The sequence below is a fragment of the Thalassophryne amazonica genome, chromosome 6 (assembly GCF_902500255.1).
Source record: "Thalassophryne amazonica chromosome 6, fThaAma1.1, whole genome shotgun sequence".
Lineage (NCBI taxonomy): Eukaryota > Metazoa > Chordata > Actinopteri > Batrachoidiformes > Batrachoididae > Thalassophryne > Thalassophryne amazonica.
In genome coordinates, this window is record NC_047108.1 from 123,780,698 (window position 1) to 123,807,387 (window position 26,690).

General features: G+C 41.5%; 1 protein-coding gene and 1 long non-coding RNA gene across 6 annotated transcripts in view; both read right to left on the reverse strand.

The window, feature by feature from the left end:
• The window catches only part of ptpn11b (protein tyrosine phosphatase non-receptor type 11b), a 122,209-nt gene that overhangs the window by 61,001 nt on the left and 34,518 nt on the right, over positions 1-26,690 (reverse strand). For all 5 annotated transcript variants that reach the window (XM_034173350.1, XM_034173354.1, XM_034173349.1 and 2 more), the window contains exon 2: positions 7,231-7,353. In XM_034173350.1, the coding sequence (XP_034029241.1) occupies positions 7,231-7,353 (123 nt within the window). The remainder of the gene's footprint in view (positions 1-7,230; positions 7,354-26,690) is intronic.
• On the reverse strand, positions 8,997-26,262 carry LOC117513045. Its single transcript, XR_004561443.1, has 3 exons — positions 26,140-26,262; positions 15,340-15,343; positions 8,997-9,008 (listed from the first exon to the last, which is right to left on the reverse strand). It is a non-coding gene; the product is annotated as an uncharacterized LOC117513045 (long non-coding RNA).

A 26,690-nucleotide genomic window follows, 5' to 3' on the forward strand; every position in this document is an offset into this window, starting at 1 on the left:
ATAAAGAGATTCATGGGGCTGTTTTTTCATTTTTCAAAGACGGTTTCATACATTTGTGCCATATATGGGCATGCAGTGTTGCTACGGTAACTCTCGCTGTGTTTGTCTGTGTACCTGCTCTGGTCTGCTGCTGTTCCTGTTAAATTAAAGGCGTTCTATTTAAGCTGAAAGTAGCATATGGACACTGCACACTTTTACACTATTCTCCTTTGTTGACCGAGTCATCCTGTTGCTTTGGATACTGCAGTGTTTTTTTTTTTTAGTCGACCATTACAGCCCGCAGTGAAGTTCAAACCACCCGCTCCTGCGGGACCCGGCGGGACCCAATCCCAATGCAGTCCTCTACTGTAGAGATTCAGACATTTGTAAAACTGTTCTGGTTGCACCACATCTTTATGCTTCATGTTAATTTTTCCTTTACATTTGTTACAATTACAAAATATGGGAAAGCACTGCTCATACAAACTGCTTTTCTATTCTCAATTCCTTCTTCATAGTTGAATGTGACCCAACTCCTGCAGCAGGTAGTCAGGTTCTGCAAACCGGCCAGCTGACCTCAGTCTAAGTGGTTAAGTCGAAACCCCAACTTCTAGCTTGAAACAACACCAACCCTGTTGATTTATGACACTCTGCTACACAATACAGACCACACACAGGAAAACCACCACAATTAAAGGTCAACACCTTTACAGGGTCCTTCAACCTCAACATTACTTAAAAGTTATCACCTGACTCACCACAATGTTTTCACATATAAAGCCCCTCCTTGCTGGTGTTGGCCAGGAAAAGCAAAAGTTACACAGTAAAAGTGACTTTGGGCAGTTTTCCAGGTGCTTAATCGGCTGATGCATCACTGAAACGCCTCTGCAGCCCAGGAAGAGACACTCTTAAAGGTCTGTCTTCTGCCATCTCCGTTTATCTCCAGCAATCTGTAATTATTGCAGTGCAGGCTGCAAGTCCCGTTTTACCAGACATGTCACATTTCTTCTCCACAACACAGCAGCATTCAGTTAAATGTAAGAGCACAGATTAGGGTCTCAAAAGCTAAATTGTACTTTACCATAATTATTGATTATTACGTTAAGTAATTGTGCTTTGGCGTGTGCTTTGCCTTACGATACTGGCCGGCACTGTGCTCGTTTCAGTGACCTCGTATCTACCCTGCTGCTCAAATCATCTCGGAATTATACATTCCAAATATGTTATCCAACATGCTCATAGAAAGTGTCCCACAAAAGAAGTTCTTTTAAAAAGCCATCTGTTGAACACAGATAAGGTTTGCGTAACAACGACTGAGCAGTTCGGAGGCATGCGCACGTGTACCTACACATGCCATGTTGTGCAGTTACATGTGCATTATCAGTATCTCTGCAGCCCATTTAGCAGACATGCCATGTACAGAGATTTGCTTCATGCAGAAAATCCAAAAAAGTGCACATCTGGAAAGCTAATGTGATGTGTGTCAATACTGGAACAATGGTGTATCGTCAAGTGTTGATGTGCATCAACCTGCAATGATCTATCTAACAGATACACCTATGGGGGAAACTTGTGAAAGAAACAAAGGACAAGGCTTTTTTTAAGCACATTACAAATTGTGGACACTGCCCGTTACACTTACAGATAAGTAAGTGATTGTCTGTTCTTAAGCAGGTCTCCCTGTACTTTATATTCTCCGTGCTTCTCTGCTCAACCCATACCAACGTCCTTCCTGGGTTGATCAACAGCTGGTCAAAAGACATGTCATGAGACCAAATAACAACCTAATAACCTGTAGTAAATGACAGACATGGTATACAAATAAAAATGCTATCAGAACAAAATGCACTGATTTAGGATTTTGGAATGTAATAAAATGCTGTTTTCATTCATGCATCAATGCTTGTTAATCAACAATAAAGCATGGAATGGCCCATCTGTGGGTGGTCTTATTAAGAAAACAATGGTCCTAATACTCAACCCATCACTTTATGCTAAACCCACACTTGTTCAATGAAAACATTCAATTCAAATTTGGTGAAATGGTCTCATTGACCAGCTCTTGATCAATTCCATACCTGACCTACACTCACTAAGCATGCATGGGTAAAGTAGAGCAAGATGTCCATCAGTTTACTCTTCACCAAGACCTTGTTGTTGGTCTTCAAGACGATTTCACCACTTATCCCAATTAAGTCTTTGGAAAACTGAGGAGTAAACTTCTAAATATCTCCCTGCTGGGTGAGTTGGAATTTCATCAATAGACTGACATACAGTTATTCAGATCTGTTTGTCTATGCTTTGGCCTTTTGCACTCTTGAGCTTTAGGATCATTTTAATGTTGGACTCACAAATTATAATCAGCTAGAACATTATTGAGCCATAATGAGATTGACTCCCACCAAGATATCATCCAGTACAGTTATTATTGAGAAGCCCAATGACTGGACCAGGCAAAGCGAATCAATCAATCAATCAATCAATTTTTTTATATAGCGCCAAATCACAACAAACAGTTGCCCCAAGGCGCTTTATATTGTAAGGCAAGGCCATACAATAATTATGTAAAACACCAACGGTCAAAACGACCCCCTGTGAGCAAGCACTTGGCTACAGTGGGAAGGAAAAACTCCCTTTTAACAGGAAGAAACCTCCAGCAGAACCAGGCTCAGGGAGGGGCAGTCTTCTGCTGGGACTGGTTGGGGCTGAGGGAGAGAACCAGGAAAAAGACATGCTGTGGAGGGGAGCAGAGATCGATCACTAATGATTAAATGCAGAGTGGTGCATACAGAGCAAAAAGAGAAAGAAACAGTGCATCATGGGAACCCCCCAGCAGTCTACGTCTATAGCAGCATAACTAAGGGATGGTTCAGGGTCACCTGATCCAGCCCTAACTATAAGCTTTAGCAAAAAGGAAAGTTTTAAGCCTAATCTTAAAAGTAGAGAGGGTGTCTGTCTCCCTGATCTGAATTGGGAGCTGGTTCCACAGGAGAGGAGCCTGAAAGCTGAAGGCTCTGCCTCGCATTCTACTCTTACAAACCCTAGGAACTACAAGTAAGCCTGCAGTCTGAGAGCGAAGCGCTCTATTGGGGTGATATGGTACTACGAGGTCCCTAAGATAAGATGGGACCTGATTATTCAAAACCTTATAAGTAAGAAGAAGAATTTTAAATTCTATTCTAGAATTAACAGGAAGCCAATGAAGAGAGGCCAATATGGGTGAGATATGCTCTCTCCTTCTAGTCCCCGTCAGTACTCTAGCTGCAGCATTTTGAATTAACTGAAGGCTTTTTAGGGAACTTTTAGGACAACCTGATAATAATGAATTACAATAGTCCAGCCTAGAGGAAATAAATGCATGAATTAGTTTTTCAGCATCACTCTGAGACAAGACCTTTCTGATTTTAGAGATATTGCGTAAATGCAAAAAAGCAGTCCTACATATTTGTTTAATATGCGCTTTGAATGACATATCCTGATCAAAAATGAGCCCAAGATTTCTCACAGTATTACTAGAGGTCAGGGTAATGCCATCCAGAGTAAGGATCTGGTTAGACACCATGTTTCTAAGATTTGTGGGGCCAAGTACAATAACTTCAGTTTTATCTGAGTTTAAAAGCTGGAAATTAGAGGTCATCCATGTCTTTATGTCTGTAAGACAATCCTGCAGTTTAGCTAATTGGTGTGTGTCCTCTGGCTTCATGGATAGATAAAGCTGGGTATCATCTGCGTAACAATGAAAATTTAAGCAATACCGTCTAATAATACTGCCTAAGGGAAGCATGTATAAAGTGAATAAAATTGGTCCTAGCACAGAACCTTGTGGAACTCCATAATTAACTTTAGTCTGTGAAGAAGATTCCCCATTTACATGAACAAATTGTAATCTATTAGACAAATATGATTCAAACCACCGCAGCGCAGTGCCTTTAATACCTATGGCATGCTCTAATCTCTGTAATAAAATTTTATGGTCAACAGTATCAAAAGCAGCACTGAGGTCTAACAGAACAAGCACAGAGATGAGTCCACTGTCCGAGGCCATAAGAAGATCATTTGAAACCTTCACTAATGCTGTTTCTGTACTATGATGAATTCTAAACCTGACTGAAACTCTTCAAATAGACCATTCCTCTGCAGATGATCAGTTAGCTGTTTTACAACTACCCTTTCAAGAATTTTTGAGAGAAAAGGAAGGTTGGAGATTGGCCTATAATTAGCTAAGATAGCTGGGTCAAGTGATGGCTTTTTAAGTAATGGTTTAATTACTGCCACCTTAAAAGCCTGTGGTACATAGCCAACTAACAAAGATAGATTGATCATATTTAAGATCGAAGCATTAAATAATGGTAGGGCTTCCTTGAGCAGCCTGGTAGGAATGGGGTCTAATAAACATGTTGATGGTTTGGATGAAGTAACTAATGAAAATAACTCAGACAGAACAATCGGAGAGAAAGAGTCTACCCAAATACCGGCATCACTGAAAGCAGCCAAAGATAATGATATGAAGTCATTACTAGTTAAAGTTAATGGAATACTCAGCTCAATAGACCTCTGACTCTGTCAGCCTGGCTACAGTGCTGAAAAGAAACCTGGGGTTGTTCTTATTTTCTTCAATTAGTGATGAGTAGAAAGATGTCCTAGCTTTACGGAGGGCTTTTTGATAGAGCAACAGACTCTTTTTCCAGGCTAAGTGAAGATCTTCTAAATTAGTGAGACGCCATTTCCTCTCCAACTTACGGGTTATCTGCTTTAAGCTACGAGTTTGTGAGTTATACCACGGAGTCAGGCACTTCTGATTTAAAGCTCTCTTTTTTAGAGGAGCTACAGCATCCAAAGTTGTCTTCAATGAGGATGTAAAACTATTGACGAGATACTCTATCTCACTTACAGAGTTTAGGTAGCTACTCTGCACTGTGTTGGTATATGGCATTAGAGAACATAAAGAAGGAATCATATCCTTAAACCTAGTTACAGCGCTTTCTGAAAGACTTCTAGTGTAATGAAACTTATTCCCCACTGCTGGGTAGTCCATCAGAGTAAATGTAAATGTTATTAAGAAATGATCAGACAGAAGGGAGTTTTCAGGGAATACTGTTAAGTCTTCTATTTCCATACCATAAGTCAGAACAAGATCTAAGATATGATTAAAGTGGTGGGTGGACTCATTTACTTTTTGAGCAAAGCCAATAGAGTCTAATAATAGATTAAATGCAGTGTTGAGGCTGTCATTCTCAGCATCTGTGTGGATGTTAAAATCGCCCACTATAATTATCTTATCTGAGCTAAGCACTAAGTCAGACAAAAGGTCTGAAAATTCACAGAGAAACTCACAGTAACGACCAGGTGGACGATAGATAATAACAAATAAAACTGGTTTTTGGGACTTCCAATTTGGATGGACAAGACTAAGAGTCAAGCTTTCAAATGAATTAAAGCTCTGTCTGGGTTTTTGATTAATTAATAAGCTGGAATGGAAGATTGCTGCTAATCCTCCGCCCTGGCCCGTGCTACGAGCATTCTGACAGTTAGTGTGACTCGGGGGTGTTGACTCATTTAAACTAACATATTCATCCTGCTGTAACCAGGTTTCTGTAAGGCAGAATAAATCAATATGTTGATCAATTATTATATCATTTACCAACAGGGACTTAGAAGAGAGAGACCTAATGTTTAATAGACCACATTTAACTGTTTTAGTCTGTGGTGCAGTTGAAGGTGCTATATTATTTTTTCTTTTTGAATTTTTATGCTTAAATAGATTTTTGCTGGTTATTCGTGGTCTGGGAGCAGGCACCGTCTCTACAGGGATGGGGTAATGAGGGGATGGCAGGGGGAGAGAAGCTGCAGAGAGGTGTGTAAGACTACAACTCTGCTTCCTGGTCCCAACCCTGGATAGTCACGGTTTGGAGGATTTAAGAAAATTGGCCAGATTTCTAGAAATGAGAGCTGCTCCATCTAAAGTGGGATGGATGCCGTCTCTCCTAACAAGACCAGGTTTTCCCCAGAAGCTTTGCCAATTATCTATGAAGCCCACCTCATTTTTTGGACACCACTCAGACAGCCAGCAATTCAAGGAGAACATGCGGCTAAACATGTCACTCCCGGTCTGATTGGGGAGGGGCCCAGAGAAAACTACAGAGTCCGACATTGTTTTTGCAAAGTTACACACCGATTTAATGTTAATTTTAGTGACCTCCGATTGGCGTAACCGGGTGTCATTACTGCCGACGTGAATTACAATCTTACCAAATTTACGCTTAGCCTTAGCCAGCAGTTTCAAATTTCCTTCAATGTCGCCTGCTCTGGCCCCCGGAAGACAATTGACTATGGTTGCTGGTGTCGCTAACTTCACATTTCGCAAAACAGAGTCGCCAATAACCAGAGTTTGATCCTCGGCGGGTGTGTCGTCAAGTGGGGAAAAACGGTTAGAGATGTGAACGGGTTGGCGGTGTACACGGGGCTTCTGTTTAGGGCTACGCTTCCTCCTCACAGTCACTCAGTCAGCCTGCTTTCCCGGCTGCTCGGGATCTGCCAGGGGGTAACTAACGGCGGCTAAGCTACCTTCGTCCGCACCGACTACAGGGGCCTGGCTAGCTGTAGAATTTTCCACGGTGCGGAGCCGAGTCTCCAATTTGCCCAGCCTGGCCTCCAAAGCTACGAATAAGCTACACTTATTACAAGTACCGTTACTGCTAAAGAAGGCCGAGGAATAACTAAACATTTCACACCCAGAGCAGAAAAGTGCGGGAGAGACAGGAGAAGCCGCCATGCTAAACCGGCTAAGAGCTAGTAGCTACGCTAAGCTAGCGGATTCCTAAAAACACGCAAAGTGAATAATGTGTAAATAATTTAGAGGTGATTCAGCAGAAGGAGTGCTTTAGTTAAGGCACGTAAAGATTACACTGGGAAACAAATCGTAATCTAGATAACTAGATCAATCTAACTGCGCAGATTAAACAGCTAACAGATACAGAAAAACACCGCTGTGCTCCGGAACAGGAAGTGATACAATACCGCAGTGAGAGCCAACCACCAGTGAATGAGTCCATTATAACTCACTGCAGCAAGTAAGTTGCTACTTTCAGGAGACAAAGGTGAGCAAATATCTGCGTGGGTGGTCAGCAGTTGGTACCCTCAGCAGTTCAGTTTCATGGTGGATGCACCAATGTGCAAGACCAGCACATGCTTCTTAACCTGGTGTGAGAACAGCCAAAACAAAATGGGAGGAGATGAGGAGAGTGGACTTACCTGACAGAGAGCGTGAAGTCCCCTGGATTACTCTTGCTGGGCCGGGCCAGGAAACTGCCGTGGACACCCCGGGTCAACAGGAGCTGTTCTGCCTCAATTCCGGTGATGTTGGGGTGGAACCACCTGAAGAGTCACAGAAATAAATAAATTTGATAAAAAATAATAAAATAAATGTTAAAAAAAATTGCACTCCGAAGGAAACATGATATGAATTAATGAATTTATTCAGCACACAGACCAAAATGACAAATTAACCTGACAGCAAAAACAAAAACAATCCGACAAAACGCCCATGTGACTGAAAGGGTGTGGGCAGAAGCAAACGCTTACAAACTCCCGCCCCTTCAACCAAACAAAACAAAATTAAACAAAATTTAAAGTAATCAATAAACTAGGATTTCAAAACACAAATACAAACACAAACCGCAGTGGATCATGCACAAACCCAAAAAAAAAAACAAAAAAACAAAAAAAAATCGATAAACCTAATTCATCATGCTATAACAAGTAATTAAATAATTTTTGAAGAGCCTTTTGAAGCCAACCAAGTTACCGAGTGACTTTGTTATCCGGGCACCAATTCCAAATATTACCACCTTTAACAGACACGATGACTTTTTACGAGTTGTTGTTTGAATCTTCGGTTTTTGAAATAATAATGTTCCTCGCAAATTATGACTGGAATCCCTCAATTTGAACAGGTCCTGGACATGTTGTAAAAGTTTATTTTTTACTTTAAACATAATTTGTATTAAGCTATAGCCAATCAGGTCCCAAAATTTAAAAATGTTTAAAACAGACAAACTGGATTTGTAGGCTCACAATATGGTTTATTACTAATAATTCTTATGGCTTTCTTTTGTAGTAAGAATATTGATATAATGGTTCACTGCAAGGAATACACCACAGCATCAGTAGTACTGCAAGTAAACATGAAAATGAGAAGGATGGATGATCTCCAGCAGTGGATTTGGGAATCTCTGGTCTAGCAAGGTCTGTAAGTCACTGATTGCTATGGTGACCAGGCCATGCAACATCTACAGAATCAAGAGATGTTACAGACTATGTAAGTCTCGCTGGTGGTTACTTCTAGCTTAGGAACATCTGAATAAAAACAGCTTCTGGTGAGGAATGTTTGCTATTTATGATCGGGTTATTTTCAAGGATTTTAGAATGGATCACTGCTTTCCATGTCACTGTAATCACCAACAGAGGTGGGACAAAGTCACCATCAAATCACTCAAGTCATGAATCAGTCCCAAGTCCAGTCTCAAGTCATAATGACCACCAATTGTTTGCAAGCTGACTTGAGACTGGACTTGGGACTTGCAGACTGATGACTTCAGAGTGACTTTGTCCCACCTCTGACTACCAAAGTCATACAAATATTGATAAGTGGCAGTTGTTCTGATTTCCTACCGACCCAAAAACTCCTGAACACAAACCCGACCTAGCGACAGATCAGGTGGACGAGAGCCAGTTTGAAGAAGGTCTAACTGGAGACATTGTGCAGTTGCTGATTTTAGACACTTTTGCACACTGTGTTAACTGGTAAAACTCCAACGCTATCATGGTCATGGGAACAGACATTGAGCCGATAATAATCTAACAGGCAGTATAGTACGAATCCATATAGATATGAAGTAATTAGGGATGGGACCAATCCAATCCCGGCTCGGTATCAGGGATTCTCAATCCTCTCAACTGCTGTTTGCTCTCTGCTTGTTTACTGCCAAGCAGGAGGGGGAGGTTTTCTGAAGCCAGGCTGTTTGAGAGAGCTCTCTTTCACAGTGTGCTAGCTGTGGTTAGCGGCAAATTTCTGCTCAGCACTCAGGTTCAAACTGTCTGTTTGTCAAGCATGGATTTTCAGAAAAAATAACTGAATTGTTGCTGAAAATGTGTGCTAAAAAGTTAGCCGTGTCACTGTCCCGAGGCTGTAAAATGCCAGCTCAGGATGTAGCCAAGGAGGACAGCGAACAGAGATTCTGTCCGCTGAAAGGGAAAAAGTCACCATTAAAATCCTCTGCATGAACATCAGTGAAGATATACTTATTTTACAGTTGACAGGCTTCATGTTTCCAAAAAGTTTGAAGTCTGCGCAGCACGAAACTGTTGTTTTCGGCAGGAAGAAAAAGAGAGACAGAGCAGAGAGAAAGCGAGAGAGAAAGAGCGAACGGGAGACAGGCAGAGAGAGAGAGAGAGAGAGAGAGAGAGAGAGAGAGAGACAGACAGACAGACAGACAGACAGTGCTGTTTTTTCTCTTTAAGTTTATAAAAATCTATAAAAAAATAAAAGTACTTCATTCTTTCACCAAAACATCAAATCTAGGGTTGCAGCTTAGATACAACTTCTGGTAAATTGTAGCTCAACTTTCATGACTCCTTTTTAATAAAATCCTCATATAAAATCAACAATAATGATAATAATAATAATATTAAAGCAAACAGAGTTCCGGCATCAGATCGGAAAAGTATCGGTATCAGCAGATATCCAAATTCAGGTATCAGGATCAGATGTAAAAAATTGTGGATCGCTGCATCCCTACAAGTAATCATAATGATGTGTGTATTTTTAACACGTAAAACACGGCCACCATTCTCTGATCCACTGACTAAAATGACTGCACAAGGACAAATTCATGCTGCTTTGTTTGTACCCAGAAGTTGCATCTCTCGCCCAGTTGCATCAACTCTCACGACCTACTTACAGAACCCTTTATCGGTTACTCTGGTCTGTGGGTAAAACTGTCATGGAACATGACACCAAAACCCAAATTGTTCCATCCTGGAGATAATGCCATTTTCAAGCAGGTCTGCACTTGCCCCCCAGCCTGCAGAATTCTCTGTTCAGGGTTGGTGTTGGGATTAGCACTCCACTCAAAAAATAATAAAATAAAATAAAAAACACCCACTTAACTTTAAGCCACAAATGGGATGATGACTGGAGTGGTGCTAATGTGCAGTCCCACAGGGATGCAGCAATGCACAGCAAATGAGCAGCAGCAGCACACAACTACAGAGCAGGACACTCACTACTAACCTGAGGGTGTTGGTTTAACCCCCGCTGGCTTGAACACATCGTGTCTGCAGGTGGGGGCTGGGACAGTGGTAGAAGCCTGTCATATATGTTCAGTGTGATATTTTTTGCACAAAAGGTGTTGGTGATTTGGTTCCTATCGTTAACATTATTCTTTGCAGTTGTGCAGATGAAGCTGCAGCATAATGAAAAGAGAACAGAGCTATTTAAAACTATTCAACAGCTAGACTCAAAACATCTTGCACCCCGGTATCAGCATGAGCATAACATTAACACTACCATACAATTATGGGGGAAAGTGGGCGGTGAATTAGTTGCCCAGAATACAATTATGTTTTGCTCCTATTTAATGAGATCGGCTGCAAACAATAACGGCTTTGTCTGGTGGATCACTGAATATCACTGCTGGTGAAAATGTTACCATGGTTACCCAATAATCTTACATAATTACATCACTTCCTTGACAATCTGCAAGGTTTGAATTCATATATTTGTCAAATCCACCTTCATAGATTCCTTGAGGTGGTCTTTTGCATTCACACCACAAAATGAGTGTTTTGTTCACTGTTTTATGACACTAAATGACTATGATGCTCTTTATCCTAAATTCTACTGCTGAGTTACAGTAATCCACGAACACTCCATGTACTTGCAATCATGTCCAAACAAGATGTACACTAATATTTACACCGATTTAGTATATTTTGAAAGACAAGCGCTGCAAAAAGCTACTGATTACATGTTTCTACCTGTGACGGTAAACACTGCAAACAAATATTTATCCCGTCCCCTTCTCAGATATGTCGACAGATTTTCTTGGTAGTGTACAACATGTGGAGTGTTTGAACCAGCCAGAACATATTCATTACACACATACTGTCACAGGACATAAATCATTTGCATGAACGCACAGCATGCTGGTGCACTGAGTCAAACTGCGGTTAATGAGTTTTTAGAACCACAGCAGCCAGTGAACAGCTGTATGTCAGCTGTGTGGATTTAGAGTTCATATTTAAGGTGGGGGTCAATAGGTTAAACCGCTCTAACTACTATGTGGCATTGCTGGCTAATCCAACATGCCATTAACTCCCCCCGGCCCCATTTATATGTCAAGGCAACAGGGATGAGCAAAACGTTAAATTACACAGTTATACAGTAAGTGGCATGTGTGGTTGTGTGGTTTTCCTGAATAGTATAATGATACATTTTATTGGTGGGTTTTTTGGTGTAGCGGGGTAATGGCCAAGCAGTTAAGTGTACTTATTTTCAGAGTGGAAGGTTCCTGGTGTCGCAGACCGAACGGTCCCCCCTAAAAATTGGTCTGCCCTGCCTCCACTGCGCATGCGTCATTTCGGAGCTCAGCTGCTCGTCTGAGGCGGAGTCTCTTCACCCAAAGCGATCAAATGGATTAATGGGATTATTAACCATCAGATGACAAGGTAAAACCTCTTAAATCATTCTAAAGTCAGTTTTAAGACGAAACAAGGCCATTTTAAGCAGAAACAAGGCGGTAATCAGTGATGCTTTGAAATGACGGACGCGCACTGAATGCAGCAGCTAGCAGCTCATGTAGCTGCGGCGCTCTGATCGCTTCCTCCGTCTTTTACGATGAAAAAAGGCTGAATTTATGCGGAAATAATTGTTACAAAAGCTTCAGATAGATGAGATAGATGATAACTGGAATGCAGTTTTAACCAGAAACGAAGTGATAATCTGTGAACCATTATGCGCACATATGCGCAGTGAAGGCATGGCGGACCGATTTTTAGGAGGGACCGTTCAGTCTGTGACATCGGTTCAGGGCCACCCCTGGCCATTCTCCATGGAGTGTGGTGTTGCGTCAGGAAGGGCATCCGGTGTAAAACTTGTGCCATATTAACATGAAGATCCACTTTGAATCTGCTGTGGTGAAACAAGGCAGAAGCTGAAGGGATTTACTTGGTGGAAAACAAATAAATATTAATTTGACAAAAAGTAAGTAAAGGATTATTAACCTTGTATTTATGTCTGAGATACTAAAGCCAGTGTGACATCTAGTGGTAGTAACCAGTATGTTTAAACAGTACAGAAGATACCAGAACATTAAATAAACTGATCAAAGTATCTAAATGACTACACAGACAGTGCATTTAGCACATAAAAACATTTGTGTTGAATTTTTGATATGATTTTTTAAAAAGCTGTACAGTTGCTCCTGGTACTACAAACCTTTTTTTGATATTGTTCTTGATGAGGAACCTTACTTGTAGAGATCCAAAATTTAACTTTGTTAACTAGGAAAATAACATAAAAAAAAAAAAAAAACCTTGGTCTTAAAACACAGGTAAGTGTTTCAATACAACCACAGACTCCCCAATTAACCCTAATTACAACAATCAGTTAAAACAACTTCTGGCTCTTTTGGAATATTCCGTGCCATTTAAAGAGGCAGCCAACTTGTAAGTACGTAGACATTTGACCCACTGAACATTTATCTTTCAAATATTATTTTTAAATAACCATCTGGAAATGAAGCGGAATTATACTTACACTTGGTTTTTTGTTGGCAAAATAATCAGTCACCATTTTGAAGCCAACAGCCAAATCAAACAGACAGACTGCATGTCAACCACAGCAGACAGCCGCTTTTAGGTTGTGACAGAGAAGGAACATGAGAAGGATAAAAGAAGAGACAGGTGGAACGAGGAAGCAAGTAGGATGGAGAGAATCAGTCATCATAAACGTGTCGCAGGGCTTGAGGGGGGATAACAATATTGCAGTGCAAATATTTACTCTGAATATGTCTAGAAAGAGAAAAGAAGCTACTGACACCAGTCCAGTGTGTGTGCGTGCGCGCGCATACACACACACAGCTCAAAAAGTATGGACTTTGTGCATTTGAAAACTTTACACAAAGCGTGTTAGGACTTCCCTACAATGAATCCAGAAAGTATTCACAGCGCTTCAGTTGTTCCACATTTTGTTATGTTACAGTCACAGCCTTCTTTCAAAATTCATTTTTTCCCCTCAAAATTTAACTCACAACACCGTATGTGTAATAACATAAAAGTTTTTTTTTTTTTTTTGTTTTTTGTTTTTTTTGCAAATTTATTGAAAACAAAAAACTAAGACCGGAAAAAGGTGCTTTGCCCTCTTCAGGTCGGTGGAGTGTCCTTGCCTCAAGTGAAGGAGTTTAAGTATCTCGGGGTCTTGTTCACGAGTGAGGGACGGATGGAGCGTGAGATCGATAGATGGATCGGTGCAGCATCTGCAGTGATGCGGTCGCTGTATCGGACCGTTGTGGTGAAGAGAGAGCTGAGTAGGGGGGCAAAGCTCTCGATTTACCGATCGATCTACGTTCCGATCCTCACCTATGGTCATGAGATTTGGCTCATGACCGAAAGAACGAGATCGCGAGTACAAGCGGCCGAGATGGGTTTCCCCCGCAGGGTGGCTGGGCGCTCCCTTAGAGATAGGGTGAGGAGCTCGGTCACTCGGGAGGAGCTCGGAGTCGAGCCGCTGCTCCTCCACATCGAAAGGAGTCAGTTGAGGTAGTTCAGGCATCTTTTCCGGATGCCCCCCGGACACCTCGCTGGAGAGGTGTTCCGGGCACGTCCCATTGGGAGGAGGCCCCGGGGAAGACCCAGGACACGCTGGAGGGACAACATCTCTCAGCTGGCTTGGGAATGCCTTGGGGTTCCCCCGGAGGAGCTGGAGGAGGTGAGTGTGGATCGGGAGGTCTGGGCAGCTTTGCTTGAGCTGCTGCCCCCGCGACCCGACTCCGGATAAAGTGGAAGAAAATGGATGGATGGAAAAAACTAAGAAATGACGGTTATGTAAATATTCACACCCTTTGCTCAATACTTTGTTGATGCACCTTTGGCAGCAATTACATCCTCAAGTCTTCTTGAATATGATGCCACAAGCTTGGTGCACCTATCATTGGGTAGTTTTGCTCATTGCTCTTTGTAGCACTTCTGAAGCACAGCCATTTTCAGATCTCTCCAGAGATGTTCAATTGGATTCAGCTCTGGGCTCTGGCTGGGCCCCTCAAGGACATTCACAGAGTTGTCCTGAAGTCACTCCTTTGATATCTTAGCTGTGTGCTTAGGGTCATTGTCCTGCTGAAAGATGAACCGTCACCCCAGTCTGAAGTCAAGAGTGCTCTGGAGCAGGATGTCTCAGTACATTTCTGCATTCATCTTTCTCTCAATCTTGACTGGTCTCCCAGTTCCTGCTGCTGAAAACATCCCTATAACATGATGCTGACACCACCATGCTTCACTGTGGAGATGGTCTTAGATGAGCGGTGACTGGTTTCCTCCAAACATGATGCCTGGCCTTCACGCCAAAGAGATCAATCTTTTTAACATCAGACCAGAGAATTTTGTTCTCATAGTCAGTGTCCCTCAGGTGTCTTTTGTCAAACTTCAGGTGGGCTGCCATTTGCCTTTTACTAAGGAGTGGCTTCCGTCTGTCTAATCTACCATACAGGCCTGATTGGAAGATTGCTGCAGAGATGGTTTTCCTGCTGTCCTTTCTCCACAGAGGAATGCTGGAGCTCTGACACAGTGGCCATCAGGTTCTTAGTCACCTGCTTGATTAAGGCCCTTCACCCCTGATCGCTCAGTTTAGATGGGCGGCCAGCTCTACAAAGAGTCCTGGTTGATTCAAACTTCTTCCATTTATGGATGACCACTGTGCTTATTGGGACCTCCAAAGCAGCAGAAACCCTTGGTTTGTGCTCTGACATGCACTGTCAACTGTGGGACATTATATGTAGGAATGGGACTGATCTGATCCCGGATCAGTATCGGGTTCCGATACCGACGTAATTCATGTAACAGAAAATACCGATCCAACCCGCGACATTTTCTGAAACCTGAGAAGAGCCACTGTGAATCCTCTCAACTGTTGTTGTTTGCTCTAATCTCTTGCTTGCCTCTACTGGTGGTTGGCTCTCACTGCGGTATTGTATCACTTCCTGTTCCGGAGCACAGTGGTGTTTTGCTGTATCTGTTAGCTGTTTAATCTGCGCAGTTAGATTGATCTCGTTAACTAGATAATGATTTGTTTCACAGTGTAATCTTCACGTGCCTTAACTAAAGCACTCCCTCTGCTGAATCACCTCTAAATTATTTACACATTATTCACTTTGTGTGTTTTTAGGAATCCGCTAGCTTAGCGCAGCTACTAGCTCTTAGCCGATTTAACATAGCGGCTTCTCCTGTCTCTCCCGCACTTTTCTGCTCTGGGTGTGAAATGTTTAGTTATTCCTCGGCCTCCTTTAGCAGTAATGGTACTTGTAATAAGTGTAGCTTATTCGTAGCTTTGGAGGCCAGGCTGGGCGAATTGGAGACTCGGCTCCGCACCGTGGAAAATTCTACAGCTAGCCAGGCCCCTGTAGTCGGTGTGGACCAAGGTAGCTTAGCCGCCGTTAGTTTCCTTCCAGCAGATCCCGAGCAGCCGGGAAAGCAGGCCGACTAAGTGACTATGAGGAGGAAGCGTAGCCCTAAACAGAAGCCCCGTGTACACCGCCAACCCGTTCACATTTCTAACCGTTTTTCCCCACTCGGCGACACACCCACCGAGGATCAAACTCTGGTTATTGGCGACTCTGTTTTGAGAAATGTGAAGTTAGCGACACCAGCAACCATAGTCAATTGTCTTCCGGGGGCCAGAGCAGGCGACATTGAAGGAAATTTGAAACTGCTGGCTAAGGCTAAGCGTAAATTTGGTAAGACTGTAATTCACGTCGGCAGTAATGACACCCGGTTACGCCAATCGGAGGTCACTAAAATTAACATTGAATCGGTGTGTAACTTTGCAAAAACAATGTCGGACTCTGTAGTTTTCTCTGGGCCCCTCCCCAGTCGGACCGGGAGTGACATGTTTAGCCGCATGTTCTCCTTGAATTGCTGGCTGTCTGAGTGGTGTCCAAAAAATGAGGTGGGCTTCATAGATAATTGGCAAAGCTTCTGGAGAAAACCTGGTCTTGTTAGGAGAGACGGCATCCATCCTACTTTGGATGGAGCAGCTCTCATTTCTAGAAATCTGGCCAATTTTCTTAAATCCTCCAAACTGTGACTATCCAGGGTTGGGACCAGGAAGCAGAGTTGTAGTCTTACACACCTCTCTGCAGCTTCTCTCCCCCTGCCATCCCCTCATTACCCCATCCCTGTAGAGACGGTGCCTGCTCCCAGACCACCAATAACCAGCAAAAATCTATTTAAGCATAAAATTCAAAAAGAAAAAAATATAGCACCTTCAACTGCACCACAGACGAAAACACTTAAATGTGGTCATTTTAATTAAACATTAGGTCTCTCTCTTCTAAGGCCCTGTTAGTAAATGATATAATAATTGATCAACATATTGATTTATTCTGCCTTACAGAAACCTGGTTACAGCAGGATGAATATGTTAGTTTAAATGAGTCAACACCCCCGAGTCACAATAAGTGCCAGAATGCTCGTAGCACGGGCCGAGGCGGAGGATTAGCAGCAATCTTCCATTCCAGCTTATTAATTAATCAAAAACCCAGACAGAGCTTTAATTCATTTGAAAGCTTGACTCTTAGTCTTGTCCATCCAAATTGGAAGTCCAAAAAAACAGTTTTATTTGTTATTATCTATCGTCTACCTGGTCGTTACTGTGAGTTTCTCTGTGAATTTTCAGACCTTTTGTCTGACTTAGTGCTTAGCTCAGATAAGATAATTACAGTGGGCGATTTTAACATCCACACAGATGCTGAGAATGACAGCCTCAACACTGCATTTAATCTAATATTAGACTCAATTGGCTTTGCTCAAAATGTAAATGACTCCACCCACCACTTTAATCATATCTTAGATCTTGTTCTGACTTATGGTATGGAAATTGAAGACTTAACAGTATTCCCTGAAAACTCCCTTCTGTCTGATCATTTCTTAATAACATTTACATTTACTCTGATGGACTACCCAGCAGTGGGGAATAAGTTTCATTACACTAGAAGTCTTTCAGAAAGTGCTGTAACTAGGTTTAAGGATATGATTCCTTCTTTATGTTCTCTAATGCCATATACCAACACAGTGCAGAGTAGCTACCTAAACTGTGTAAGTGAGATATAGTATCTCATCAATAGTTTTACATCCTCATTGAAGACAACTTTGGATGCTGTAGCTCCTCTGAAAAAGAGAGCTTTAAATCAGAAGTGCATGACTCCGTGGTATAACTCACAAACTCGCAGCTTAAAGCAGATAACCCGTAAGTTGGAGAGGAAATGGCGTCTCACTAATTTAGAAGATCTTCACTTAGCCTGGAAAAAGAGTCTGTTGCTCTATAAAAAAGCCCTCCGTAAAGCTAGGACATCTTACTACTCATCACTAATTGAAGAAAATAAGAACAACCCCAGGTTTCTTTTCAGCACTGTAGCCAGGCTGACAAAGAGTCAGAGCTCTATTGAGCCGAGTATTCCTTTAACTTTAACTAGTAATGACTTCATGACTTTCTTTGCTAATAAAATTTTAACTATTAGAGAAAAAAAATTACTCATAACCATCCCAAAGACGTATCGTTATCTTTGGCTGCTTTCAGTGATGCCGGTATTTGGTTAGACTCTTTCTCTCCGATTGTTCTGTCTGAGTTATTTTCATTAGTTACTTCCTCCAAACCATCAACATGTCTATTAGACCCCATTCCTACCAGGCTGCTCAAGGAAGCCCTACCATTAATTAATGCTTCGAGCTTAAATATGATCAATCTATCTTTATTAGTTGGCTATGTACCACAGGCTTTTAAGGTGGCAGTAATTAAACCATTACTTAAAAAGCCATCACTTGACCCAGCTATCTTAGCTAATTATAGGCCAATCTCCAACCTTCCTTTTCTCTCAAAAATTCTTGAAAGGGTAGTTGTAAAACAGCTAACTGATCATCTGCAGAGGAATGGTCTATTTGAAGAGTTTCAGTCAGGTTTCAGAATTCATTATAGTACAGAAACAGCATTAGTGAAGGTTACAAATGATCATCTTATGGCCTCAGACAGTGGACTCATCTCTGTGCTTGCTCTGTTAGACCTCAGTGCTGCTTTTGATACTGTTGACCATAAAATTTTATTACAGAGATTAGAGCATGCCATAGGTATTAAAGGCACTGCGCTGCGGTGGTTTGAATCATTTATCTAACAGATTACAATTTGTTCATGTAAATGGGGAATCTTCTTCACAAACTAAGGTTAATTATGGAGTTCCACAAGGTTCTGTGCTACGACCAATTTTATTCACTTTATACATGTTTCCCTTAGGCAGTATTATTAGACGGCATTGCTTAAATTTTCATTGTTACGCAGATGGTACCCAGCTTTATCTATCCATGAAGCCAGAGGACACACACCAATTAGCGAAACTGCAGGATTGTCTTACAGACAAAGACATGGATGACCTCTAATTTCCTGCTTTTAAACTCAGATAAAACTGAAGTTATTGTACTTGGCCACACAAATCTTAGAAACATGGTGTCTAACCAGATCCTTGCTCTGGATGGCATTACCCTGACCTCTAGTAATACTGTGAGAAATCTTGGAGTCATTTTTGATCAGGATATGTCATTCAATGCGCATATTAAACAAATATGTAGGACTGCTTTTTTGCATTTACGCAATATCTCTAAAATTAGAAAGGTCTTGTCTCAGATTGATGCTGAAAAACTAATTCATGCATTTATTTCCTCTAGGCTGGACTATTGTAATTCATCATTATCAGGTTGTCCTAAAAGTTCCCTGAAAAGCCTTCAGTTAATTCAAAATGCTGCAGCTAGAGTACTGACAGGGACTAGAAGGAGAGAGCATATCTCACACATATTGGCCTCTCTTCACTGGCTTCCTGTTAATTCTAGAATAGAATTTAAAATTCTTCTTCTTACTTATAAGGTTTTGAATAATCAGGTCCCATCTTATCTTAGGGACCTCATAGTACCATATCACCCCAATAGAGCGCTTCGCTCTCAGACCGCATGCTTACTTGTAGTTCCTAGGGTTTTTAAGAGTAGAATGGGAGGCAGAGCCTTCAGCTTTCAGGCTCCTCTCCTGTGGAACCAGCTCCCAATTCAGATCAGGGAGACAGACACCCTCTCTACTTTTAAGATTAGGCTTAAAACTTTCCTTTTTGCTAAAGCTTATAGTTAGGGCTGGATCAGGTGACCCTGAACGATCCCTTAGTTATGCTGCTATAGACGTAAACTGCTGGGGGGTTCCCATGATGCACTGAGTGTTTCTTTCTCTTTTTGCTCTGTATGCACCACTCTGCATTTAGTGATCGATCTCTGCTCCCCTCCACAGCATGTCTTTTTCCTGGTTCTCTCCCTCAGCCCCAACCAGTCCCAGCAGAAGACTGCCCCTCCCTGAGCCTGGTTCTGCTGGAGGTTTCTTCCTGTTAAAAGGGAGTTTTTCCTTCCCACTGTTGCCAAGTGCTTGCTCACAGGGGGTCGTTTTGACCGTTGGGGTTTTTCCGTAATTATTGTATGGTCTTGCCTTACAATATAAGGCGCCTTGGGGCAACTGTTTGTTGTGATTTGGCGCTATATAAATAAAATTGATTGATTGATTGCTCTCTGCCGTGCGGAAAGAGAGGATGTTTTCTGAAGCTGGGCTGTTTGAGAGAGCTCTCTACTACAGTGTTCTAGCTGCGGTTAGCAGCAAATTTTTGCCCAGCTGTCGGGTTCAAACTGTCTGTTCATCGAGCATGAATTTTCAGAAAAATTAACTGAATTGTTGCTGAAAATGTGTGTAAAAAAGTTAGCCGCTTCACTGTCCCGAGGCTGTCAAATGCTATGAAAAGCCAGCTCAGCGTGCAGTCGAGGAGAAGCCAAACAGAGATTCTGACCGCTGAAATGAAAAAAAAAAAAATCTGTACACGAGCATTGGTGATTATACATTTATTTTACAGTTAAAAGGCTTTGTGTTTCCAAAAAGTTCGAAGTTTCCGCAGCATGAAAACAGTGAGAGAGAGAAAGCGAGCAAGAGAGAGAAAGAGTGAAACAGAGAGACAGACAGAGAAAGGGAGACAGACAGGCAGAGAGAGATAGACAAGGGAGAGAGTGCTGTCTTTTCTCTTCACGTCTATAAAATCAATCAATCAATCAATCAATTTTTTTTTTATATAGCGCCAAATCACAACAAACAGTTGCCCCAAGGCGCTTTATATTGTAAGGCAAGGCCATACAATAATGATGTAAAACCCCAACGGTCAAGACGACCCCCTGTGAGTAAGCACTTGGCTACAGTGGGAAGGAAAAACTCCCTTTTAACAGGAAGAAACCTCCAGCAGAACCAGGCTCAGGGAGGGGCAGTCTTCTGCTGGGACTGGTTGGGGCTGAGGGAGAGAACCAGGAAAAAGACATGCTGTGGAGGGGAGCAGAGATCGATCACTAATGATTAAATGCAGAGTGGTGCATACAGAGCAAAAAGAGAAAGAAACAGTGCATCATGGGAACCCCCCAGCAGTCTACGTCTATAGCAGCATAACTAAGGGATGGTTCAGGGTCACCTGATCCAGCCCTAACTATAAGCTTTAGCAAAAAGGAAAGTTTTAAGCCTAATCTTAAAAGTAGAGAGGGTGTCTGTCTCCCTGATCTGAATTGGGAGCTGGTTCCACAGGAGAGGAGCCTGAAAGCTGAAGGCTCTGCCTCCCATTCTACTCTTACAAACCCTAGGAACTACAAGTAAGCCTGCAGTCTGAGAGCGAAGCGCTCTATTGGGGTGATATGGTACTACGAGGTCCCTAAGATAAGATGGGACCTGATTATTCAAAACCTTATAAGTAAGAAGAAGAATTTTAAATTCTATTCTAGAATTAACAGGAAGCCAATGAAGAGAGGCCAATATGGGTGAGATATGCTCTCTCCTTCTAGTCCCCGTCAGCACTCTAGCTGCAGCATTTTGAATTAACTGAAGGCTTTTTAGGGAACTTTTAGGACAACCTGATAATAATGAATTACAATAGTCCAGCCTAGAGGAAATAAATGCATGAATTAGTTTTTCAGCATCACTCTGAGACAAGACCTTTCTGATTTTAGAGATATTGCGTAAATGCAAAAAAGCAGTCCTACATATTTGTTTAATATGCGCTTTGAATGACATATCCTGATCAAAAATGACTCCAAGATTTCTCACAGTATTACTAGAGGTCAGGGTAATGCCATCCACAGTAAGGATCTGGTTAGACACCATGTTTCTAAGATTTGTGGGGCCAAGTACAATAACTTCAGTTTTATCTGAGTTTAAAAGCAGGAAATTAGAGGTCATCCATGTCTTTATGTCTGTAAGACAATCCTGCAGTTTAGCTAATTGGTGTGTGTCGTCTGGCTTCATGGATAGATAAAGCTGGGTATCATCTGCGTAACAATGAAAATTTAAGCAATACCGTCTAATAATACTGCCTAAGGGAAGCATATATAAAGTGAATAAAATTGGTCCTAGCACAGAACCTTGTGGAACTCCATAATTAACTTTAGTCTGTGAAGAAGATTCCCCATTTACATGAACAAATTGTAATCTATTAGACAAATATGATTCAAACCACCGCAGCGCAGTGCCTTTAATACCTATGGTATGCTCTAATCTCTGTAATAAAATTTTATGGTCAACAGTATCAAAAGCAGCACTGAGGTCTAACAGAACAAGCACAGAGATGAGTCCACTGTCCGAGGCCATAAGAAGATCATTTGTAACCTTCACTAATGCTGTTTCTGTACTATGATGAATTCTAAAACCTGACTGAAACTCTTCAAATAGACCATTCCTCTGCAGATGATCAGTTAGCTGTTTTACAACTACCCTTTCAAGAATTTTTGAGAGAAAAGGAAGGTTGGAGATTGGCCTATAATTAGCTAAGATAGCTGGGTCAAGTGATGGCTTTTTAAGTAATGGTTTAATGGTTTAATGGTTTAATTACTGCCACCTTAAAAGCCTGTGGTACATAGCCAACTAACAAAGATAGATTGATCATATTTAAGATCGAAGCATTAAATAATGGTAGGGCTTCCTTGAGCAGCCTGGTAGGAATGGGGTCTAATAAACATGTTGATGGTTTGGATGAAGTAACTAATGAAAATAACTCAGACAGAACAATCGGAGAGAAAGAGTCTAACCAAATACCGGCATCACTGAAAGCAGCCAAAGATAACGATACGTCTTTGGGATGGTTATGAGTAATTTTTTCTCTAATAGTTAAAATTTTGTTAGCAAAGAAAGTCATGAACTCATTACTAGTTAAAGTTAATGGAATACTCAGCTCAATAGAGCTCTGACTCTTTGTCAGCCTGGCTACAGTGCTGAAAAGAAACCTGGGGTTGTTCTTATTTTCTTCAATTAGTGATGAGTAGAAAGATGTCCTAGCTTTACGGAGGGCTTTTTTATAGAGCAACAGACTCTTTTTCCAGGCTAAGTGAAGATCTTCTAAATTAGTGAGACGCCATTTCCTCTCCAACTTACGGGTTATCTGCTTTAAGCTACGAGTTTGAGAGTTATACCATGGAGTCAGACACTTCTGATTTAAAGCTCTCTTTTTCAGAGGAGCTACAGCATCCAAAGCTGTCTTCAATGAGGATGTAAAACTATTGACGAGATACTCTATCTCCCTTACAGAGTTTAGGTAGCTACTCTGCACTGTGTTGTTATATGGCATTAGAGAACATAAAGAAGGAATCATATCCTTAAACCTAGTTACAGCGCTTTCTGAAAGACTTCTAATGTAATGAAACTTATTCCCTACTGCTGGGTAGTCCATCAGAGTAAATGTAAATGTTATTAAAAAATGATCAGACAGAAGGGAGTTTTCAGGGAATACTGTTAAGTCTTCTATTTCCATACCATAAGTCAGAACAAGATCTAAGATATGATTAAAGTGGTGGGTGGACTCATTTACTTTTTGAGCAAAGCCAATAGAGTCTAATAATAGATTAAATGCAGTGTTGAGGCTGTCATTCTCAGCATCTGTGTGGATGTTAAAATCGCCCACTATAATTATCTTATCTGAGCTAAGCACTAAGTCAGACAAAAGGTCTGAAAATTCACAGAGAAACTCACAGTAACGACCAGGTGGACGATAGATAATAACAAATAAAACTGGTTTTTGGGACTTCCAATTTGGATGGACAAGACTAAGAGACAAGCTTTCAAATGAATTAAAGCTCTGTCTGGGTTTTTGATTAATTAATAAGCTGGAATGGAAGATTGCTGCTAATCCACCGCCCCGGCCCGTGCTACGAGCATTCTGACAGTTAGTGTGACTCGGGGGTGTTGACTCATTTAAACTAACATATTCATCCTGCTGTAACCAGGTTTCTGTTAGGCAGAATAAATCAATATGTTGATCAATTATTATATCATTTACCAACAGGGACTTAGAAGAGAGAGACCTAATGTTTAATAGACCACATTTAACTGTTTTAGTCTGTGGTGCAGTTGAAGGTGCTATATTATTTTTTCTTTTTGAATTTTTATGCTTAAATAGACTTTTGCTGGTTATTGGTAGTCTGGGAGCAGGCACCGTCTCTACGGGGATGGGGTAATGAGGGGATGGCAGGGGGAGAGAAGCTGCAGAGAGGTGTGTAAGACTACAACTCTGCTTCCTGGTCCCAACCCTGGATAGTCACGGTTTGGAGGATTTAAGAAAATTAGCCAGATTTCTAGAAATGAGAGCTGCTCCATCCAAAGTGGGATGGATGCCGTCTCTCCTAACAAGACCAGGTTTTCCCCAGAAGCTTTGCCAATTATCTATGAAGCCCACCTCATTTTTTGGACACCACTCAGACAGCCAGCAATTCAAGGAGAACATGCGGCTAAACATGTCACTCCCGGTCTGATTGGGGAGGGGCCCAGAGAAAACAACAGAGTCCGACATTGTTTTTGCAAAGTTACACACCGATTTAATGTTAATTTTAGTGACCTCCGATTGGCGTAACCGGGTGTCATTACTGCCGACATGAATTACAATCTTACCAAATTTACGCTTAGCCTTAGCCAGCAGTTTCAAATTTCCTTCAATGTCGCCTGCTCTGGCCCCCGGAAGACAATTGACTATGGTTGCTGGTGTCGCTAACTTCACATTTCTCAAAACAGAGTCGCCAATAACCAGAGTTTGATCCTCGGCGGGTGTGTCGCCGAGTGGGGAAAAACGGTTAGAAATGTGAACGGGTTGGCGGTGTACACGGGGCTTTTGTTTAGGGCTACGCTTCCTCCTCACAGTCACCCAGTCAGCCTGCTTTCCCGGCTGCTCGGGATCTGCCAGGGGGGAACTAACGGCGGCTAAGCTACCTTGGTCCGCACCGACTACAGGGGCCTGGCTAGCTGTAGAATTTTCCACGGTGCGGAGCCGAGTCTCCAATTCGCCCAGCCTGGCCTCCAAAGCTACGAATAAGCTACACTTATTACAAGTACCATTACTGCTAAAGGAGGCCGAGGAATAACTAAACATTTCACACCCAGAGCAGAAAAGTGCGGGAGAGACAGGAGAAGCCGCCATGCTAAATCGGCTAAGAGCTAGTAGCTACGCTAAGCTAGCGGATTCCTAAAAACACGCAAAGTGAATAATGTGTAAATAATTTAGTGGTGATTCAGCAGAAGGAGTGCTTTAGTTAAGGCACGTAAAGATTACACTGGGAAACAAATCGTAATCTAGATAACTAGATCAATCTAACTGCGCAGATTAAACAGCTAACAGATACAGAAAAACACCGCTGTGCTCCGGAACAGGAAGTGATACAATACCGCAGTGAGAGCCAACCACCAGTAGAGGCAAGCAAGCAAATTATGATAAATTATAAAAGTCTATAAAAAAAATAAAAGTAGTTCATTCTTTCACCAAAACATCACATCTAGGCTTTCATCTTAGATGCACCTTCTGGCAAACTGTAGCTGAACTTTCAGGTCTTCTTCTTAAGAAAATCAACAATAATGATAATAATAATATTAAACCAAACAGAACTCTGGTATGGGATCAGAAGAGTATCGGTATCAGCAGATATCCAAATTCAGGTATCGGGATCGGAAGTGAAAAATTGTGTCGGTTTAGACAGGCATGTGCCTTTCCAAATCATGTCCAATCAAGTGAATTTACCCCAGCTGGACTCCAATTAAAACTGTAGAAACATCTCATGGATGATCAATGGAAACAGGATGCACTTCAGCTCAATTTTGAGCTTCATGGCAAAGGCTGTGAATAGTTATGTAGTTTCGTAGTTTGTTTATTTTTGATAATTTAAAAAAAAAAAAAAAAAAAAAGAAGACTTTTTCACATTGACATTATGGGGTATTGTGTGTAGAATCTGAAGTGAAAAATTAACTTCATTCATTTTGGAATAAGCGCTGTGAATAAATAGCCCTTTTAAAAAAATACGAGTTCAGGTTCAGATTTTAGAATTGTAAAACTAATTACTGATTTCTTTATCCAGTGAGCAAGGCAAGTAGCTGTTACCAAAATGTAGATCTGGGTTTGATTCTCAGTCACACTAACTGACGGTGTACTTTGACAAAACACTTCATGTGTCTTGGACAAGACACCTGTCACATGACAACTGTTTTTTCCCCCAAGTTTTTTTTTTTTTAAATAATGAAACAAAGAAAGCATATTTAATTTTTGTTGGATTTGTAATGACTTCAGGCAGCACTGTGACTTAGTGGTTAGGGCCCTGTCACACCTTGATAATTTAGACAGCGTATGCAGACTTATGAAAAATTTAGCGAATACGCTGGATACATCAAATAAGTTATGCAGCTGTCACATCATGACAATTTAGCCAGCATATGCTGACAGCCCCATTTCCACTGTGGGCAGAATACTTCTGTTTGGCAGATGAACACGTAAATATTGTCACTGAGCTCACATACGCTGTTGTGTGGCCAATCCCCTCCACTCTGACTCTTTCAGCTTTTAAAATAAGTAAATTTTCTTGTTCTGGCACAAAGCGCCGGCGTTCTCTGGTTCAAGCTGAGCACAAAACAGAGGGACTTCTTTTAAAATGCTACGTTTCTTCAGCCACAACAAGGAATTAATGTATTTTCAGACGTCGTTGTCCAAAATCAGCAACCTTTATGTGGATACGTTTTCATCAGGCTGTGATGATGAATCCGACTGAAATGGATAGGTAAGATAAGACTTTATATTTACTCTGTGTGAATGGTTTTAATATTTGAAGCAGTCTGAACTATTTTCATAAGAACTGCAGCTTTCAGCTTTCAGCCAATCAATGGAAGTATTTCAATTTATGAGCAACTTCCAAGAAACGTGTGCCAACAATTGCATAACTTACCTACAACTTTTGACCCGCATATTTGGGACGTATGAGTCATACGTTATGGTGTGACAGCTGCATAACATATTCAACAACAATTTCTCCATCAACAATTGCATAACTTACCTACAACTTTTGGTCCGTGTAAGCGGGACATATGAGCCATACGTCAT